Source organism: Scyliorhinus torazame, chromosome 3 (genome assembly GCF_047496885.1).
Source record: "Scyliorhinus torazame isolate Kashiwa2021f chromosome 3, sScyTor2.1, whole genome shotgun sequence".
Lineage (NCBI taxonomy): Eukaryota > Metazoa > Chordata > Chondrichthyes > Carcharhiniformes > Scyliorhinidae > Scyliorhinus > Scyliorhinus torazame.
The window spans coordinates 266,727,723-266,749,985 of NC_092709.1; the positions used below are offsets into that span (position 1 = coordinate 266,727,723).

The 22,263-nt window shown below is 45.5% G+C and overlaps 1 protein-coding gene across 1 annotated transcript in view; it reads left to right on the forward strand.

Moving 5' to 3' along the window:
- Positions 1-22,263, forward strand: part of LOC140409107 (kinesin-like protein KIF24) — a 169,008-nt gene that overhangs the window by 125,061 nt on the left and 21,684 nt on the right. The window contains exons 10-11 of the mRNA XM_072497220.1: positions 2,646-2,755; positions 4,486-7,038. Coding sequence (XP_072353321.1) covers positions 2,646-2,755; positions 4,486-7,038 — 2,663 coding nt within the window. The remainder of the gene's footprint in view (positions 1-2,645; positions 2,756-4,485; positions 7,039-22,263) is intronic.

Sequence of the window (22,263 nt, forward strand, 5' to 3'; positions counted from 1 at the left end):
GCGGTGGCAACCGTTCGTCGAATACCTCGCAGAAAGATAGATGGAATGGAAAAAAGAAGGCAGCAGCAGCAGCCCAGGATCGGGGGTGGGGGGGGGGAACCAGAAGGACTCTCAGGGTTGTTAATATATACTGTATAATATGTATAGGTCGTTGCGACAGATAATTATATATTGGACTGTTAAATTATACCTTTGGAGAGTGTTACTTGTGATAAGGCAGTTGCCAATTAGGGTTAGTTTTCATTTTTGTTATTTATTATTTATTCATTTTTTGTTTATAAAATAGGTCATTGTTATTTGTGTTGTTATAATATTGTGTAAAGGATGCACAATGTACTGTGTTGGTTGACCAAAAATTTTCAATAAAATATTTATTTAAAAAAAAAGACTTATCTGGATAGACACATGAACAGACGGGGTATAGAAGGATACAGGCGGTTGGTCTGGATAGGACACGTGATCGGCGCAGGTTTGAGAGGGTCGAAGGGCCTGACCCTGTGCTGTACTGTTCTTTTGTTCTTTGATGGTAATTGTTGGAGATGGTCATTGCTTTGCACTTGTGTGGAACGAATGTTACTTGCAATCAACAGCGAGCTTCCCCAATTATGACGGCAGGAAGATCATTAATGAGGCAGCTGGATATAAACAGCTGGTACGATGTTCTGGGGATGAGATGATTGGATTCCCAATGGCCACAACTATCATCATTTGTGCTAGGTATGACTCCAGCCAGTGGAGAGTTTTCCTCCCAATTCCAGTTGACATCAATTTTACCAGGGCTTCTTGATGCCACATTGTAGCAAATGTTGCCTTGATATCAAGGGCAGTCTTGCTTGGTTCTCTCTGGAACACAGCTCTTTTGTCCATATTTGTCCAAGACTGTAATGAAGTTTGGGCCAAGTGGCAGTGGCAGAACCAAAACGGAGCATTGGTGACCACTTGGTAGTACTGTCAATGATACCTTCCATCACTTTGCTGATAATTGGTAGCGGACTGATGGGACAGTAATTTCCTGCTGTTTAGAGGTGAGGGCATATCTGAGCACTTTGTCAGGTGGATGGCATTCTTTCATCCGTACTGCGACAGCATGGTTAGTGACGGAAGGCTATATGTAGCGAGGCTTAAAGGAGCAATAATCTGATAAACAGCTGATCTAAAAATCTTATTGTACTCATTTAAAACAATGCCATTTTTATCGACACAAGTAGGAATGCATAATTGCTACTTGGGGCAGCACGGTAGCTTTGTGGATAGCACAATTGCTTCACAGCTCCAAGGTCCCAGGTTCGATTCCGGCTTGGGTCAGTGTCTGTGCGGAGTCTGAACATCCTCCCCGTGTGTGCGTGGGTTTCCTCCGGGTGCTCCGGTTTCCTCCCACAGTCCAAAGATGTACGGGTTAGGTGGATTGGCCATGATAAATTGCCCTTAGTGTCCAAAATTGCCCTTAGTGGTGGGTGGGGTTACTGGGTTATGGGGATAGGGCGGAGGTGTTGACCTTGGGTAGGGTGCTCTTTCCAAGAGCCGGTGCAGACTCGATGGGCCGAATGGCCTCCTTCTGCACTGTAAATTCTATGATAATTCTATGAATTAAGAAAATTTCCAACTCCTCAAACTCTAATTGGGAAAATGTTCCACAGATCTTTAGATTTTAGTTCTGATGGGTGCAGGTGCCGGCCCTGTAAAGAATTTAGAAGCAGCCATAAGGGCTGGCGAGTGTTGAGATGGACTGTTGAAAGGGCACTTTGATGCTGTGAGATTTTGTCCCAGTTACAATAAAAACAACAGCCCTCACCTCCCCCACCCCGCCACATATTTCCTATGCCAATTGATGTCACCTCATGCCCCCCTCTACCTACCCCATGGCCATTTATAATCCTTGGATCAACTCATGACCCACAACCCTTTGTCTGTGCATCTTTCATGCCAACCCACCAATATCCACCATGGACAGATCTCAAGCCATGGTGAGATGAAATAAAACGAGGTTCTAAATGTCCATTTTAGGCTTCACTTTTGTTTTTAAAAACTCGTTCATAAAAATACATTCAATACATTTAAATTCCTTTATGTGCTTCATCCCATATGAAAACAAACATTAGCATCCATTGCCCTATATCAAAAAATTTATAACCACTTGGAACTGTCAAACTGAACTGACAGGCCCCCCCACATTTAATAATAGGTTGTGAAATCAGTCATGTAGTCCCAATCGTATAATGATAACCCTCAGGCTTGTGGCAACAGACAGCCAGTGAAATTGCAAACAGGTTGTTTTTTCACCAAAAATTAAAAGGCCTGGGAATTTAGATGACTTGACAGCTTGACAGCCTCACTGAACTTATCTGTTTAAAAGGTAGCTACATTTTTACATGTGCAGCTGCCTCTGTGAACCACAGATGTGCAAACTACAACCCATCGCTAACCTCCACCCTGGCAAAAATAGTGGATGCAGAGTTCAGGTGGTGTAACCGTCAGAATCGGGTCTTCAGTGCCATTTTGGCTGAGTTGTTGAGCCATTGCGGCATTGCTAAATTCAGACCAAAATATCAATTAATTGAATGATGATCGCTAATAGTTTAATTCTTTTTTCTAATGGTAAATACAAAATTTTAGTTGTCCTTAAATATATCTATGAATTTTTTAAGGTATTGAAAGACTCATTTGTTGGGAATTCTAAGACCTGTATGATCGCTAATATTTCACCTAGCCACGCAGCCACAGAACACACACTGAACACTTTACGTTATGCAGACAGGTGAGCAGCAAGTTGCAACTTATTCCAAATGTTATTTTAAGGTGAAGGGGAAATTGGACAGATTAAGCCCTCTTAATCACAGGAGAATCCCATGTCAGTCTCCCAGCAGCAGGAGAAGCAACCCTGATAAAATTGGAGGGCGGGTTCCCTGCCACTGGTGGCAGGATGTCAAGTTAGACTCATAAATGAGCCAATTGATACCAATTATCCCTAAGGCCACCTGCTTTTTGAGGATCCTCAGATTTTTTTTTTTAAACATAAATTTAGAATACCCAATTATTTATTGTTCCAATTAAGGGCCAATTTATTGTGGCCAATCCACTTAACCTGCACATCTTTGGGTTGTGGGGGTGAAATCCACGCAGACACAGGGAGAATGTGCAAACTCCACACAGACAGTGACCCAGAACTGGGATCGAACCGGGGTCCTCAGCGCCGTAGGCAGCAGTGCTAACCACTGTGCCGCCATGCCGCCCACTCAGGGATTTAACAAGAGCCGCACAACCTTCCCATGCTCACTAGGCTGACCAGCAAACCGGCCTGATGTCTGCGGACCCATCATTGGGAAGGGGAAGGGCAGCACGGTGGCGCAGTGGTAGCACTGCAGTCTCACGGCGCCAAGGTCCCAGGTTCGATCCCGGCTCTGGGTCACTGTCTGTGTGGAGTTTGCACATTCTCCCCGTGTTTGCGTGGGTTTCGCCCCCACAGCCCAAAGATGTGCAAGGTAGGTGGATTGAACACGCTAAATTGCCCCTTAATTGAAAAATGAATTGGGTACTCTAAATTTCTTTTATTTTTATAAATCATTGGGAAGGGGATAGGGAGGGTGCACTGTAAGCCACCCCCTACATATGCCTCTGACTCCCATCCCACCTACACTTGCTTTGGTCTGGGGTCCCATAACATTCCTGGCCTCTGGTGGTTGCAGTGCTGCAAGGGGCCACCACATTCACTGGTGTTGGCTGTGACCAGTGGCTGCCGGCATCTGATTAGCTGACGGCTCCCAGCAAATGGGACTTCCACCGCCAGGGATCTCAACAGTGGGGGGAGGCCTGTCTGTGGTTACTTAAGTTCCTGAAGGGTACTGTATTTCCATTGGCCTTTTCTGTGGAACTGAGGGGGTTCACTGCTGATTCTCCGACCGACTGATGGGTGAGACCTCCCATTCGGCCCACAAAATATAGCCTGTGGTATCCTAAAGAGGACTGCTTGAGAGCAGCCTGCATGGCACCTTCATGATTACTGTCTGGTTGTCAACAGGAATAATGGTGCAGGATTCTTGGTGCTCCTGGTTAGGAGGGAAAATGGTCAGCTGAACATCAAAAATAACAAACCTTCATGGAAGATGATTTGCCTACTTTTACATTGTTTAAAACATTTTTTTAAATTTAGAATACCCAATTCATTTTTTCCAATTAAGGGGCAATTTAATGTGGCCAATTCACCTACTCTGCACATTTTTGGGTTGTGGGGGCGAAACCCACGCAAATACGGGGAGAATGTGCAAACTCCACACTGACAGTGACCCAGAGCTGGGATTGAACTTGAGGCCTTGGCGCCATGAGGCAGCTGTGCTAACCACTGCACCACCATGCTGCTCTCTACTTTTTACATTGTGATTAGATTTCATGCTTCTTAAACCTCAGAATTAGATGGATTTATTGTCTTGTTTTACATTTTTAAAATTAGCATTGTATCCTTTTAGCTAATCTGCCTGTTAATATTTTCAGGGTAAAGGAATTAAAGCGAGGAACTAAAACATCCAGCACAACTTATACTAGATGTCAAGGCGTTAGAAGTCCATCTCCAAAACGTACCAAAGACACACCTTGTAAAACATGGAGAGAAAAATCAGTACAGAAAAATATGAAGCTGAGAATTGAACAATCCAATTGTGAGTCTAAAAGTACAATGCAGCCTATATCATCATCATCAGTCTCTCCTTCGCCTAATATTCTTCTCTGTTCCACTCCAAAAGTGGCAAATAAAAATGTCCTTTCCCAGGCTAGCTCAAAGGACGTGTGGCTTAGTAACACTACACCCATTAAGAGAATGTTTAAGAAAGATTCCTCAAATGTCAAAACGAATGCAAAGGATAAGAGCAATATTACGAAAGAGCGTTTTCTGAACTCTAAACCTGGAACATCCAAAATAATTTTGTGTGGACAAAGGAATAATTTGTTTCCAGAAAATCAATATAATGTAACTAGAAATGTGAAAGTTCAAGCAGTTTATCCCATTCAAAAAGAAGTCATTTCAAGAAACAGACTTCACTTTACTGAACAGATACCAAAGACCTATTCACCCACCGAAGAAAATAATGCTGAAAGTTTTGAAAATGAATGTCGCAATAGTCCTGAGTCATTGGTCAACATACACTTTCTGCAAAAGGAACGGGAAAGACATTTGCGTCTTTATCACCAGCAACTCCAACAACTTCAGCAATCACCACTGATGCAAAAGAAGCTTGGCTATCAACCCTTGAAGGAACTTCTCAGACAATTCTATCAACCTAAAATTAGAATGGATGAGGAGGAAATTAAATACATTTCCTCACTGCAGTGTGCTGCCCAAAGCTCAGATGATCAAAATGAATGTAGTAGTGGTTGTGATTCATTTTCTGAATACCAATGCATGATTGGTAGAGAAAATCAGGCTGATGGTAATCAAAATGGTTTCTGTGAAGTATCAAAAAGAGAATTAAGTGGAAGAAACAATGTTCAAGAATTCCTGTTTCCTCAAAATCAACATGTTATTCCAAGGGCAGAAGACAGTAATAACAGTTCACAGTGGAATACAAGCGAAGACTGCATAGTTACTCATTCCTCAGGAGGTAAATTCAAAGAAGCAGCTTATTCACAAAACAATGTTGACCGTGGTCAAGAGAACTCAAATTATTTCTCATCTGATTGCAAAAACACGCCACAGAATAAAAAGCAAAAATGTCTTTCAACTTATTGCCAAGATAACAATGCTGCTTCACAGCATTCACAAATTATCAGTAACTTGTCTCTTGCTCTGGGTTTAAAAGCTACTAAAGCTGAAGATACCACTTTGTATCAAGCTAGCAGAAATAATGATTCCTATTTGAAATTGCAACCTCCATTCAAAAGCATAACAAAAGATGAACAGATGTGTAATATCACAAACAATGTAATTACGTCCACCAACTGCATTTCTGAAGATTTATTGACTGTTTCAGATGGCCATCATTCCATGGAGAGACCACCTTCAAAAGTTGCAATTTCTGCTGATGAAGGAATGACGGTACCATGTAACCAGTGCACTGATGAGATGGAGGATTCATCCTGTAACAAAGCTGAAGTTTCATCACCACCAACCGTTTATTTTGGAAACTGGGTGACTGTATCACATGACTATCTTGATAAAAAACAGAAATGTTCGTATCCATTCCTTGACAAGAAACAAGCTTGTTGCGATAAAAATTCTATTTTGACTGATGGATTTGAAGTACAGGTGGCTGCACGAGATGAAAATGACCAGTGTTCAAGTACGAACTCTTTAGAGACTTCTTGTAAAGACCTCAACATTTTGACAACCAATTCACCAGCTTTGTCAACAAATAAAAGACCAGGCTTTCAAAATCCATCGAATCAAGAAGTGTTCCTTGCTGCCTCACCACGTGGGAAGCTGCTCTCCAATGACATTAGCCAGACAAGTGAATGTAACCATTACAAACTAGGGGATAAATGCTTTAAGAATGAACCCTATGATGCTGACACTGAAGAAACTGAGATTAGTTCTTCCATTTTACACTTGAATTGTGATTCATCTTCCTCTGCTGACGATGAAGCCATGGCATATCAATGTAGCTCAGATGCTGAAGAACAGAGCACTACGGCTTCATGTCTGAACCAAATGAATATTCAGGATACCATTTCCACCCCAACAATGTCCAATGAGAAAGCAATAGAACGGAATAGTGCTGCTATTGAAGAATCACAGCAACAAACTAAAGAGGTGATAGGTCAGAGCAGTACTGAAGAGACTCCGAACAACTGTCATAATAAATTTCAACTTCGGTGCAACTCCGATCATAAGGATTTGGTAGGCATATTTAAAGAAAAATTACATCAGAATACTTCTCTTCAGTTTAGCCATCTTTCTGCAGAGCAATATTCCGTTCCTAATACCCAAGAGTCAGTTAGCCATAATAAAACTAATAACGGAGCGACTGAACAAACTGTAAAAAACCCTTGGGAGGATGGTAGCCAATCTACAGATTTCAACCCCCAGCAGCTGGAGACTGTGGAAAAAGTGGAGTAAGTATGAAACTGAGTGAACTTCATACCTCAGATTTTCATCCTTATTTAAAAGTCATGGTACCCTTAAATATCAATCTTTATAATAATTGATATGAATCTGGGTAGCTGCTAGCTAAATCAGTAATAGAAACACTGTTATCTGTGGCCCATGTATAGATAATTCATCTCAACAAAATGTTATTGATTCTTCTTGGACATGTAATTGAACAGCCTGGTGATGTTTTGATTGGTGCTGTGGACGCGACCACAAATCTCCATATGGGAGGTGCCACTGCCACTTGCTGCACAGTTGGAGCACTGCTACTGAATTATAATCATAGATTATCATAGAATTTACAGTGCAGAGGAGGCCATTCGGCCCATCGTGACTGCACCGGCTCTTGGAAAGAGCGCCCTACCCAAGGTAAACACCTCCACCCTATCCACATAACCCAGTAACCATCCCAACACTAAGGGCAATTTTGGACACTAAGGGCAATTTATCATGGCTAATCCACCTAACCTGCACATTTTTGGACTGTGGGAGGAAACCGGAGCACCCGGAGGAAACCCACGCACACACGGGGAGGATGGGCAGGCTCCGCACAGACAGTGACCCAAATCGGAATTGAACTGGGACCCTGGAGCTGTGAAGCAATTGTGCTATCCACAATGCCACCGTACTGCCCACGGTGCATAATAGCGCATGCGGGTGTGCCCAGACACCTTGACTGGAGGCTAACATGATGTGAGTCAGCTGAATGGGTTGATGTAATGCCCAAATATAAAATTTGGTTAAAGCATGTCTTTATGAATCACTCCTGAAATAACAAGCAATATGAAGCAAGATGAGCCTTGTCTAGGACCATGTGAAGGGCTGCTCAATAAGTTACAGGTGAAGTATTTTTTGACTTGCTTTTGCAAAGGCTTGGTTTGCAAGAGCAATATTGAGTTGCTCCAGTAATTTGGAGATAGTTGATGCAAACAATAAAGGAGGAAAGACCAGTGCCATACATAGGTATGGGTTCATATCCTCTAGTTTCATTTGGTCTGCAGTATGACCAGGGCATGAGAGCATGCTCTGCAAGGAGGCTGGAGATGGCTGGCTCTTTTTTCATACAAGGTCATGACTATGATGTTCAGGGCCATCTCTCCCACTTAGCCATGGGCCTGAGGAGACAGCTTTATCAAAGAGGTGGTCATGGAGTTGTACCACCCCATTCACATTCACCTGGAACCTCAAAACAAGACGAAGATGGCACTCCCAGTGAACATGAACTCACCACTGCTCTAGCATTCTATGCCAGTGGATCCTCCCAGGTAACATCTCACAGTTTGCCATTCATACCTCTTTTTATCACCTAAACTAAGTGCTTCATGTGAAAGGGGCACTATTAACCCACTGTTAAGAAAACCAAAACTTAAGAGGAAACTGAAATGAAAACGTGATTCCCAGCGTCGATGATGCACTGCAGCAAAGCCTCCCCGGCGTACTGGTGAACACCGCATGCTCCTTTTTGGGCACACGGAACCACAGAATAGCGATAGACAGTCAGGCCGACTGACCCCCTCAACCCCCTGCTGACTAGACCCGTTAATGACCACCTTGGCCACATCCAGGTGCAGTCATATGAAGTTCTCTGATCTGCCCACGCCCCCACTCTGCAACAGATAGCAGAACATTAGGAGCATGAGGCTGAAATGAATCAGAAATTGAGCAGCCAGTTTTCCATTTATAGATGCATCAGTTAGGTCACGAAGGCAATGTACACAAAGAGAAGGGACTTCATCCTCTTCTCCCTGAGGAAGGAACAGCAGGATGAAAGGGCGGTTGGGTACACCAGGATAGAGGGCTTCCATATAAATGATGGCAATATGGGAACTGCAAACACAGTTGGTGTGTACCCTAGCAACACTTCAAGGCATTTATTATCCTGTGATGGTCAACAATATCTATTATCTTCAGGCCTCCAACGTGCATTATAAGATGGTTACTTAACAACAAGGCAACCCCTTTCTACGTAGCTGATAAACTAACTCTTCCACTATCCCATCACTTCATGAAATAAGCCCCCCAGAAAAGAGAAACCTGTCAGGAATCCAGCCAGAAAAAAGACCTTTGTCTGGAAGCTAGAGAGCAGTCAGACAGAGGCAGTGAAAAAAAATACTGTTGTAACGCTCACCTGGACATAACCCTGCTGGCTCAGACAGAGGAAGTGTCAATTCCTGGAATGAAAAAGCAGTGACCTGTGTTTAAACCCCTCAAAGGCTTTTTCATTCATTTCCATTAGTGGGCTTTGATTGACGGCTTCCACATACACACAGCTGTAAGCCTTGCTTCATTCATCTTTTTCATGTAACTCTCAAGTGGTGTAACCATGATATTTACAAACATCAACCACCTCAAAGAGAATTAAATGCTGTCAATGTCCAGCTGAGTACTTCAAAATCAATCAGGTATGAAGGCGGGTGATTGGTATAGGTCTCTATGGGGGAAGGCAGGTTAGGTCACCCCCGTACTTGGGGGTAGGGTGGGAGGGGGGGGGGGGCAGGACCCAGAAAAAGGAGTGGGGTGGCCAGCTACAGGATCTCGCCATCGGGCTGCCCGCTCTAAATGACGGCCCGATAGTAGGATTCCTTCTGGAATCACTGGCAATCCTCGCCATGCATAAATTTTCATGACTGAGGAATAGGAATCACTTCCTGATTTGCGCTCCAAGTGGGCCAAGGGGGTAACCCCTCAAAGAAGGTGCCCCCAATCTCCATCCGAGGGCCTCACACCCCCGGCCTCCCCAAGCGAGCGTGCAAATCATGTGCAATTAATTTCCTGCGGGAGAACACCGGGTTGGATTCTCGCCCACCGTAAGATCACCACGGGCGGGACGCGGACCCTGTATAGGTCCATTGACCTCGGGCAGGAATTTCCGGTCGCCGAGCGAGCGTGGCCCATAGTCTCCCAAACTGAGAATTTTGCCTGCTGTTTGTTTCTTTTGATCTCGTACCTGTTTCTTCATTTCCGATTTCTACTTCTCCAGCCTCATTTTCCAGTGGTCCAATGTCTATTCTTGCCTCTCTCTTACCGTTTATGTATTGAAAAAAAAACTATTGTTATCTTCTTTTATATTACTGGCTAGCTTACACTCAAGATGAAATATGAGGACGTCCAGTGACGGTGATGTGCTGAGCGGACGCACACCAGGTGCCCCCCCAACCAGAACCAAAAAAGACACATTTAGATGAACTTTACCCAGAGAATCAACAATAAAACAACCCCAATGGAAGAAAAACAACAAGGGGGAAAAATGCACGTGAACGGGAGCTCAAGAGGCCGAAGGGAATGGCGGAAGTGACAGAAAGGGCCACGAGCAGACGAACTGGCGGACCCATGAGGCGAGGAGGCCGCAGCCGCCCAAGAGAGGGGGGAGACCGTCGACCTGAGCATCAGCCTCCCCCTCGCCACCAGGACACGGATGGAGGACCTTCCTCAAGAAGGAACTGGCTGCCATGAAAGAGCAGATTAGAATTGAGATCCAGGTGGAGGTGGTAGTGACGGAGGTGATGGTCTCCCTACAAAGGGCAATCGACGGACTGGGAAAGAAAGTGGAGGCGCAGGAGAGGGCGATTGAAGACCCCGAGAGAGCTTCGACGGGCCAGAGTGACAGGATTGTCGTTCTGGAATCAGAGGTGAAAAGGTTGGTGGCGGCCCACAGGAGCTTGAAGGGGTAGATCGAGGACCAGGAAAACAGGTCCCGACGGCAGAACGTGCAGATCATGGGCCTGCTGGAAGGCATCGAGGGCAGAGACCAGAGACCCGACAGAATATGTTGCCCAAAAGCTGGGCAACCTGGTCAGGAGGGACAGCTTCCCAACACCCCCCCCCCCCTCAGAACGCGACAGGGCACACAGCCCACAGCCTAAGGTGGGGGAGCAGCCAAGAGCGATCATCGCGAAGCTGCACCAGTACCAGGACCGTGAGAGGATCCTGTGGTGGGCTAGACAGAAAAAAGCGAGCACATGGGAAGGACATAGAATTCGTATCTATCAGGACATCGGGGCAAACCTGGCAAAAAAAAGGGCCGAATGTAAACGGGCATAGCCGGCGCTTTATAAACGTATGGTGCGATTTGGCATGTTATTCCCAGCCAGACTCTGGGTCACGCACCAGAGCAAGGAGTATGGGTTTGCACCAGAGCAAGGAGTACTATTTCAATACCACAGCGGAGGCAAATGACTTCTTACGGACCAACGACCTGGACAAAGGACAGCGATGAGGGTGGGTCGGAGGAAGATCGCTGAAAGAAGCAGAAACAGAGACTCATAGACACTGTAACGAGTTTGCGCGGGACTGTACTGCCTCGTTCTGATCAGAAAGATCACTCACAGGATAGAGCGAGGGCAGGGAAACGCAGGTGAGGGAGCAGGCAGAAAAAACGGCGGGCATAGGCAAAAGGCTAGACCAGCCCTGGGAGGTTAGCCACCATACTAATGGGGAGGGCTAGCACGGGAAGGCAGACAGTAAGAGGGGGCCGTGGCACACCTCCTGACATGGAGGGAGCGCCTGGCCAGAAGGGGGGGGCAGAAACACGAGGGGGGTGGGGGGGAGAGATGCAGGGAGGGAGGGACGGGGGGGAAAACAAGGAATATGTAGGAAACAGGACGGAAAAAAGAGTTGGCACTCGGATTGGCTTTGGCAGGCAGAGAGCCGGCCGAGGAAACAAGATGGCACCTCAAGCAGCCACTTTGGAGGGTCCCCCAAGAAGTGCAGGGACGCACCCAAGCGGTGTACACACAGTTGGCGGTCATGTTGGGTGCCCCATGGACAAAGGGAAACTCCGGAGTGCAGGGGCCCGGCCTCATGGTGAGAACAGCGACCGTGGCCATTTTGGACGGCCCATAACAAAGGGAAACAAAGGAGTGCAGGAGCATGTTCACCAGGTACGTGTTGTTGATCCCGCAGGAATGTGGCGACAGAAACCCCCACCCCACCAGGATTATCACCTGGAATGTCAGCGGATGCAACGGCCCATTGAAAAGGTCCATAGTCTTCTGAGGCAAGGACCGACCGGGTAAGAAAAGGCTGGGTGGGACAGGCGTACCATTCATGTTACATAGAACATAGAACAATACAGCGCAGTACAGGCCCTTCGGCCCACGATGTTGCACCGAAACAAAAGCCATCTAACCTACACTATGCCATTATCATCCATATGTTTATCCAATAAACCTTTAAATGCCCTCAATGTTGGCGAGTTCACTACTGTAGCAGGTAGGGCATTCCACGGCCTCACTACTCTTTGCGTAAAGAACCTACCTCTGACCTCTGTCCTATATCTATTACCCCTCAGTTTAAAGTTATGTCCCCTCGTGCCAGCCATATCCATCCGCGGGAGAAGGCTCTCACTGTCCACCCTATCCAACCCCCTGATCATTTTGTATGCCTCTATTAAGTCTCCTCTTAACCTTCTTCTCTCCAACGAAAACAACCTCAAGTCCATCAGCCTTTCCTCATAAGATTTTCCCTCCATACCAGGCAACATCCTGGTAAATCTCCTCTGCACCCGCTCCAAAGCCTCCACGTCCTTCCTATAATACGGTGACCAGAACTGTACGCAATACTCCAAATGCGGCCGTACCAGAGTTCTGTACAGCTGCAACATGACCTCCCGACTCCGGAACTCAATCCCTCTACCAATAAAGGCCAACACTCCATAGGCTTTCTTCACAACCCTATCAACCTGGGTGGCAACTTTCAGGGATCTATGTACATGGACACCTAGATCCCTCTGCTCATCCACACTTTCAAGAACTTTTCCATTAGCCAAATATTCCGCATTCCTGTTATTCCTTCCCCCCCCCACCGTAATTTGCTTCTATCCTGGGCAAGAGCGAGTCATTCCCGGGGAACCCAAATGGGGGAGGGGCATAGCTGGAGGGACTCCCATTTAGACTAGCCCAAAAAATTCCACTGCCTGGGCAAATGAGGAAAGTTATGGGTGGTCTGGCCCTGCCGAATCTACAATACTACCACTGGGCAGCTACGGCAGAGAGAGTGAGGGGATGGATACATGAACCCACCATGGAATGGGTGAGGATGGAGGAGTCCTCCTGCAAGGGAATGACCCTCCGGGCCCTCGCCACAGCATATGCATCTGGCATATTCTTGACAATATAATGTAGGAAAATGTGAAGATATACACTTTGGTAGGAAGATTAAAGAGGCTGAATATTATTTAAATGGAGGAATACTGCAGAAAGCTGCAGCACCAGGGGATTTGGGCTCCTCGTGCATAAATCATAAAAAGCTGGCATGTAAGTTCAGCAGGTAATAGGGAAGGCAAATGGAATGTTGCCCATTATTTCAAAGGGAATGGAGTATAATAGTAGGGAAGTCTTGCTAAAAACTATACAAGTCACTAGTTAGACCAGTGTTTTTCAAACTTTTTTTCCGGGGACCCATTTTTAGCAACTGGCCAGCCGTCGTGAGCCATGCCAGCCGACCTTTGTGACCCACCATTTTCGCTTACCTTTAATGCGACAGATGAGCCTGCTTGGGCCTCACGATGTCACTTGCTTTGTCATTCAAACATGTTCCATTTCTGTATGGGTTGTTCATCAGAGGTCCTGGAGCTCAAACCACCACTGCTTTGTCCTGCTGTGGATTCTCCTGAGCCCCTCTCTCCAGCAGATTTAATTGTGAGATCCTGGCCTGTTTGTGTCTCAGGCCCTCTCTTCCTTATTACAAAATGATCCATTTTAAATGTTACAGTCCTGTTGCTTGTTTGCTGCTAACAAAATGGAGGAATCGCACCCAAAGCACGTGACGTCAGTGTTCGGGGCGCATGACCTGTTCACTGCTGTCGCTTCAGGCAGGAAGACTGCATTGATTTTTTAAAAAATCTTCTCCTGGGTCAGCAGGCTGACGTCAGGGGGAGGCGGTGTTTCTCGCTGGGCTCCGGGCATGCGCACTGATGTGCGGGCATGCTTGCGCAGTACACCCGCATTGTGAGAGCCGGTCGCAACTGGCATTTTAAAAAGCCGGCTGCTGCGGCCACTGCGCATTAATGCACGCAATCGTGAACGCCTCGATGCATGGCTCGGCGACCCTCCCGACATCCGCCCGTCCACCACGGCATCATGACCCTGACTTTGAAAATGACTTGAGTTAGACTGCACCTGGCATACTGTGAGCCCTTTTGGTCTCCTTATCCAAGGAAAGACATAATGGCATTGGAGACAGTCCAGAGAAAGTTCATTAGATTGATCCCAGGAATGGAGAGATTTTCTTATCGGGAGAGGTTGTGTAGGTTGGGCCTGTATTCATTGGAGTTAGAAGAATGAGAGGAGACCTTATTGATACATATAGGGTAAATGCTGAGAGGTTGTTTCCCATTATGGGAGAGTTTAGGACTAGAGGGCATAATCTTAGTGTCAGGGGTCATCCATTTAAGACAGAGCTGAGGAGGAATTTCTTTTCCTGAGGGTAGTCAATCTGTGGAATTCTTTATCGCAAATTGCTGTAGAAGCTGGGTCATTAAGTATGTTCAAGGCTAGATAGACAGGTTTTTAATCAGTACGGGAATCAAAGGATATGGGGATAAGGCAGGAAAATGTAATTGAAGATTATCATATCAAATCAGTCATGATCTCATTGAATGGCAGAACAGACTCGATGTACTGAATTGCCTACTTCTGCTCCTTCATCTTATGGTCTTATTGAAGAAATCATTTTAACCTTAAAGAATTACTATTTATATGGCTGGTCCAATTCGGCTTCTGGTCAATGGTAGTCCCCAAGGTGTTGATAGTGAGGGAATTCAACCATGGTAGTAAGTTTGAATTGCAAGGAGATGAGTAGATTCCCTTGTGTTGAAGATGGTCATTGACTAGGATTTGTGTCGTGCGAATGTTACTTTCTACTTACAATTCAAGCCTGAATATTGTCCAGGTCTTGCTGCATGTGGATATGGACCCCTTCAGTATATGAAGAGTTGTAAATGGTGCTGAACATTGTGCAGTCATCTGTGGCCATCCCCATTTCTGACCTTATGATGGTGGGAAGGTTATTTTGTTTCCGTTGTAAATTTAGAGTACCCAATTATTTTTTTCCAATTAAGGGGAGATTTAGTGTGGCCAATCGATCTACCCTGCACATCTTTTCGGTTGTGGGGGTGAGACCCACCCAAATACAGCGAGAATGTGAAAACTCCACACGGACAGTGACCCAGGGCCAGGATCGAACCAGAGTGCTCAGTGCCATGAAGCAGCAATGCTAACCACTGTTCTACCGTGCCGCCCTAGAGGGAAGGTTATTGACGAACTAGTTGAAAACGGTCGGGCCCAGGATACTATCCTGAGGAACTCCTACAATGATAATAATAATAATAATCGCTCATTGTCACAAGTAGGCTTCAATGAAATTACTGTGAAAAGCCCCTAGTCGCCACATTCCAGCGCCTGTTCGCGGAGGCCTTGAGATGATTGACCTTCAACAGCCACAGCTATCTTCCTTCATGTTAGATATGACTCCAAACATTGGGAAGTTTTTTCTGATTCCCATTGACTGCAACTTTGCTGGGGCTCCTTGATGTTTTTTGGATTCAGATTTTTGGACCATTGGGATCCCTTCCGGAGCAGGTGGGACCTGTACAAGAAGGACGGGTTGCATCTAAACTGGAGGAGCACTGATATCCTGGCTGGGAGGTTTGCTAGATTCACTCTGGATGATTTAAACTGGTACGGCAGGGGGATGGGAACCAGAATGCGAGCTTAGAAGGTATAATAACTGAAGGGGAAATAGATAACCAAAATAAAAAACCATCACCCTCGGGCAGAGCAAAAAAGGTGACAAGTGTGAAAAGGGAGGTGGTCAATGCAGGATTGAGGGTGTTGTATCTAAATGCACGCAGTATATGGAACAAAGTAAATGAGCTTGTTGTGCATATTGAAATTGGCTGGTAAGATGTTGTGGGCATCACAGAGACGTGGCTGCAAGGGGATCAGGGCTGGGATCTAAATATCCAAGGATATTTGTCCTATCGAAAGGACAGGCAGATGGCAAAGGGGGCGTGGTTGCATTGTTATTAAGGAATGAAGTTAAATCGATAGCAAGGAGCGATATAGGATAAGAAGGCATAGAATCTCTGTGGGTAGACTTGAGGAATTGCAAAGGTAAAAAGACCCTGATGGGAGTTATGTACAGGCCCCCTAGCAGTAGTCAGGATATGGGGCAGAAAATAAATCAGGAGATAGAAAAGGCATGAAAAAAAGCAATATTATAATGGGAGACTTCAATATGCTGGTGGACTGGGAAAATCAGGTTGGTAGTGGATCCCAAGAAAATAATTTGTGGAATGTCTAAGAGATGTTTTTTTTGGAGCAGCTTGTGACAGTGCTTACTAGGAAACAGGCAATTCTGGATTTGGTGATGTGTAATGAGGCAGATTTGATTAGGGAACTTAAGGTGAAGGAACCCTTAGGGAGCAGTGACCACAATATGATAGAATTTACCCTGCAGTTTGTGAGGGAGAAGCTGCAATCAGATGTAACGGTATTACAATTAAATAAGGGTAACTGCAAAGACATGAGGGAGGAGCTGGCCAGAGTTGATTGGAAAAGGAACCTCGCAGGGAAGATAGTGGAACAGCAATGGCAGGAATTTCTGGGGGTTATTTGGGAGGCACAACAAAAATTGTTCCCAAGGAGGAGGAAACATGCTAAGGGGAAGACAAGGCATCCATGGCTGACGAGGGAAGTCAAGGACAGCATATAAGCCAAAGAAAAAGCTTACAAAGTGGCGAGTATTAGTGGGAAGCCAGAGGATTGGGAAGCCTTTAAAAGCGAGCAGAGGACAACTAAAAAAAGCAATAAGGGAGGAGAAGATGAAGTATGAGTGCAAGCTAGCTAGTAATATAAAGAAAGATAGCAAGAAATTTTTTCAATATATAAAAGGTAAGAGAGAGGCAAAAATAGACATTGAACCACTGGAAAATGTGGCTGGAGAAGTAATAATAGGAAACAAAGAAATGGAAGATGAACTGAATAGTTACTTTGCATCAGTCTTCACGGTGGAAGACACCAGTGGGATGCCAGAGCTCCAGGAGAACCATGGGGCAGAGGTGAGTGCAGTGACCATTACGAAGGAGAAGGTTCTGGGGAAACTGAAAGGTCTGAAGGTGGATAACTCACCTGGACCGGATGGACGACACCCCAGTGTTCTACAAGAGATAGCTCAGGAGATTGTGGAGGCATTGGTGATGATCTTTCAGGAATCACTAGAGGCAGGAAGGGTCCCAGAAGGAGGAAAGTGGCTAATATAACACCGCTGTTTAAGAAGGGAGGGAGGCAGAAGATGGGAAATTATAGGCCGGTTAGCCTGACTTCAGTCATTGGTAAGATTTTAGTGTCCATTATTAAAGATGCGATCGCGGAGTACTTGGAAGTGCATGATAAAATAGGATTGAGTCAGCACGGCTTCATCAAGGGGAGGTCATGTCTGACAAATCTGTTGGAGTTCTTTGAGGAAGTAACAAGGACGTTGGACAAAGGCGAACCAGTGGACATGATTTATTTAGATTACCAGAGGGCCTTGACAAGGTGCCGCATAGGAGACTGTTAAATGAGTTAAGAGCTCATGGTGTTAAGGACAAGATCCTGGCATGAATAGAGGATTGGCTGACTGGCAGAAGTCCGAGAGTGGGGATAAAGGGGTCTTTTTCAGGATGTCAGCCAGTGACTAGTGGTGTGCCTCGGGGGTCTGTGCTGGGACCACAACTTTTCACAATATACATTAATGATCTGGAAGAAGGAACTGAAGGCACTGTTGCTAAGTTTGCAGATGATACAAAGATTTGTAGAGGGGCAGGTAATATTGAGGAAGTAGGCGGGCTTTAGAAAGACTTGGACAGGCTAGGAGAGTGGGCAAAGAAGTGGCAGATGGAATACAATGTGGAAAAGTGTGAGGTTATGCACTTTGGAAGGAGAAATGGAGGCATATAGACTATATTCTAAATGGGAAGATGCTTAGGAAATCGGAAACACAAAGGGACTTGGGAGTCCTTGTTCAAGATTAACGTGCAGGTTTAGTCGGCAGTTAGGAAGGCAAATGCAATGTTAGTATTAATGTCGAGAGGGCTAGAATACAAGACCAGAGATGTACTTCTGAGGCTATATAAGGCTCTCGTCAAACCCCATTTGGAGTATTGTGAGCAGTTTTGGGCCCCATATCTAAGGAAGGATGTGCTGGCCTTGGAAATGGTCCAGGGGACGTTCACAAGAATTATCTCTGGAATGAAGAGCTTGTGCTATGAGGAACGGTTGAGGACTCTGGCTCTGTACTCGTTGGAGTTTAGAAGGATGAGGGGGGATCTTATTGAAGCTTACTGGATACTGCGTGGCCTGGATAGAGTGGACGTGGAGAGGATGTTTCCACTTGTCGGAAAAACTAGAAGAGGACACAATCTCAGACTAAAGGGACGATCCTTTAAAACAGAGATGAGGAGGAGTTTCTTCAGCCAGAGGGTGGTGAATCTGTGGAACTCTTTGCCGCAACAGGCTTTGGAGGCTAAATCACTTGAGTGTCTTTAAGACAGAGTTAGATAGGTTTTTGACCAATAAGGGGATCAGGGATTATGGGGAGAAGGCAGGAGAATGGGGATGAGAAAAATATGAGCCATGATTGAATAGCGGAGCAGACTCGATGGGCCGAGTGGCCTAATTCTGCTCCTATGTTTTATGGTCTTATATCACACTCTTGCTTGTTTGGCCCTGTTCCGCACTGTAACCAATCACTATTTGTCGATGCACCAGTGTCAATGTACTCTGTCGATTATTCTTTTGCCTACTATGTACATACCGTGTATGTTCCCTTGGCCGCAGAAAAATACTTTTCACTCTACTTCAGTACATGTGACAATAAATATCAATCAATCAACACTCGGTGAAATACTGCCTTAATATCAAGGACAGTCACTCTCACGTCTGACATCCAGTTCTTTTGTCCATGTTTGAACTAAGACTGTAATGAGCTCTGTTTTAAAAAATTCTTTCACTGGATATGGGCATTGCTGGCTAAGCCAACATTTATTACCCTTCTCTAATTTATCCTTAAGAAGGTAGTGGTGAGACCTTCTTGAATCGCTGCAGTCCATGTGGTGTAGGTACGCCTATAGCGCTGTTAGAACATAGAACATAGAAAAATACAGCACAGAACAGGCCCTTCAGCCCACGATGTTGTGCCGAACTTTTGTCCTTGATTAAGAACAAATTAATCTACACCCCATCATTCTACCGTAATCCATGTACGTATCCAATAGCTGCTTGAAGGTCCCTAATGTTTCCGACTCAATTACTTCCACAGGCAGTGCATTCCATGCCCCTACTACTCTCTGGGTAAAGAACCTACCTCTGACATCCCCCCTATAACTTCCACCATTCACCTTAAATTTATGTCCCCTTGTAATGGTTTGTTCCACCCAGGGAAAAAGTCTCTGACTGTCTACTTTATCTATTCCCTTCGTCATCTTATAAACCTCTATCAAGTCGCCCCTCATCCTTCTCCGTTCTAATGAGAAAAGGCCTAGCACCCTCACCCTTTCCTCGTAAGACCTACTCTCCATTCCAGACAACATCCTGGTAAATCTCCTTTGCACCTTTCCCAAAGCTTCCACATCCTTCCTAAAATGAGGCGACCAGAACTACACACAGTACTCCAAACGTGGCCTTACCAAGGTTTTGAACAGCTGCATCATCACCTCACGGCTCTTAAATTCAATCCCTCTGCTAATGAATGCTAGCACACTATGGGCCTTCTTCACAGTTCTGTCCACTTGAGTGGCAACTTTCAAAAATCTATTAACATAGACCCCAAGATCTCTCTGCTCCTCCACATTGCCAAGAACCCTACCCTTAACGCTGTATTCCGCATTCATATTTATCCTTCCAAAATGGACAACCTCACACTTTTCAGGATTAAACTCCATCTGCCACTTCTCAGCCCAGCTCTGCATCCTATCTATGTCTCTTTGCAGCCGACAACTGCCCTTCTCACTATCCACAACTCCACCAATCTTCGTATCGTCTGCAAATTTACTGATCCACCCTTCAACTCCCTCATCCAAGTCATTTAATGAAAATCACAAACAGCAGAGGACCCAGAACTGATCCCTGCGGTACGCCACTGGTAACTGGGACCCAGGCTGAATATTTGCCATCCACCACCACTCTCTGACTTCTATCGGTTAGCCAGTTCGTTATCCAACTGGCCAAATTTCCCACTATCCCGTGCCTCCTTACTTTCTGCAGAAGCCTACCAAGAGGAACCTTATCAAATGCCTCACTAAAATCCATACGCACTACATCCACTGCTTTACCTTCATCCACGTGCTTGGTCACCTCCTCAAAGAATTCAATAAGACTTGTGAGGCAAGACCTACCCCTCACAAATCCGTGCTGACTATCCCTAATAAAGCAGTGTCTTTCCAGATGCTCAGAAATCCTATCCCTCAGTACCCTTTCCATTACTTTGTCTACCACCGAAGTAAGACTAACTGGCCTGTAATTCCCAGGGTTATCCCTATTCCCTTTTTTTGAACAGGGGCATGACATTCACCACTCTCCAATCCCCTGGTACCACCCCTGTTGACAGTGAGGACGAAAAGATCATTGCCAACGGCTCTGCAATTTCATCTCTTGCTTTCCATAGAATCCTTGGATATATCATGTCAGGCGTGGGGGACTTGTCTATCCTCAAAATGGCCAACACATCTTCCTTCCTAACAAGTATCTCCTCGAGCTTACCAGTCTGTTTCACACTGTCCTCTCCAACAATATGGCCCCTCTCATTCGTAAATACTGAAGAAAAGTACTCGTTCAAGACCTCTCCTATCTCTTCAGACTCAATACACAATCTCCCGCTATTGTGCTTGATCGGACCTACCCTCTCTCTAGTCATTCTCATATTTCTCACGTGTGTAAAAGGCCTTGGGGTTTTCCTTGATCCTACCCGCCAAAAACTTTTAATGCTCTCTCTTACCTCTCCTAATCCCTTTCTTCAGTTCCCTCCTGGCTATTTTGTATCCCTCCAGCGCCCTGTCTGAACCTTGTTTCCTCAGCCTTACATAAGTATCTTTCTTCCTCTTAACAAGACATTCAACCTCTCTTGTCAACCATGGTTCCCTCACTCGACCATCTCTTCCCTGCCTAACAGGGACATACATATCAAGGACACGTAGTATCTGTTCCTTGAACAAGTTCCACATTTCACTTGTGTCCTTCCCTGACAGCCTATGTTCCCAACTTATGCACTTCAGTTCTTGTCTGACAGCATCGTATTTACCCTTCCCCCAATTGTAAACCTTGCCCTGTTGCATGCATCTATCCCTCTCCATTACTAAAGTGAAAGTCACAGAATTATGGTCACTATCTCCAAAATGCTCCCCCACTAACAAATCTATCACTTGCCCTGGTTCATTACCAAATCCAATATGGCCTCCCCTCTGGTCGGACAATCTACATACTGTGTTAGAAAAGCTTCCTGGACACACTGCACAAACACCACCCCATCCAAATTATTTGATCTAAAGAGTTTCCTCTCAATATTTGGGAAGTTGAAGTCACCCATGACTACTACCCTGTGACTTCTGCACCTTTCCAAAATCTGTTTCCCAATCTGTTCCTCCACATCTCTGCTGCTATTGGGGGGGCCGAAAGAAAACTCCCAACAAGGTGACTGCACCTTTCTTATTTCTGACTTCAACCCATACAACCTCAGTAGGCAGATACACCTCGAACTGCCTTTCTGCAGCTGTTATACTATCTCTAATTAACAATGCAACCCCTCCCCCACCTCTTTTACCACCCTCCCTAATCTTATTGAAACATCTATAAATAGGAACCTCCAACAAACATTTCTGCCCCTCTCCTATCTAAGTTTCCGTGATATCCACCACATCGTAGTCCCAGGTACCGATCCATGCCTTAAGTTCACCCACCTTATTCCTGATGCTTCTTGCGTTGAAGTATACACGCTTCAACCCATCTCCATGCCTGCAAGTACTCTCCTTTGTCAGTGTTACCTTCCCCACTGCCTCACTACATGCTTTGGTGTCCTGAACATCGGCTACCTTAGTTGCTGGACTACAAATCCGGTTCCCATTCCCCTGCCAAATTAGTTTAAACCCTCCCGAAGGGTACTAGAAAACCTCCCTCCCAGGATATTGGTGCCCCTCTGGTTCGGATGCAACCCGT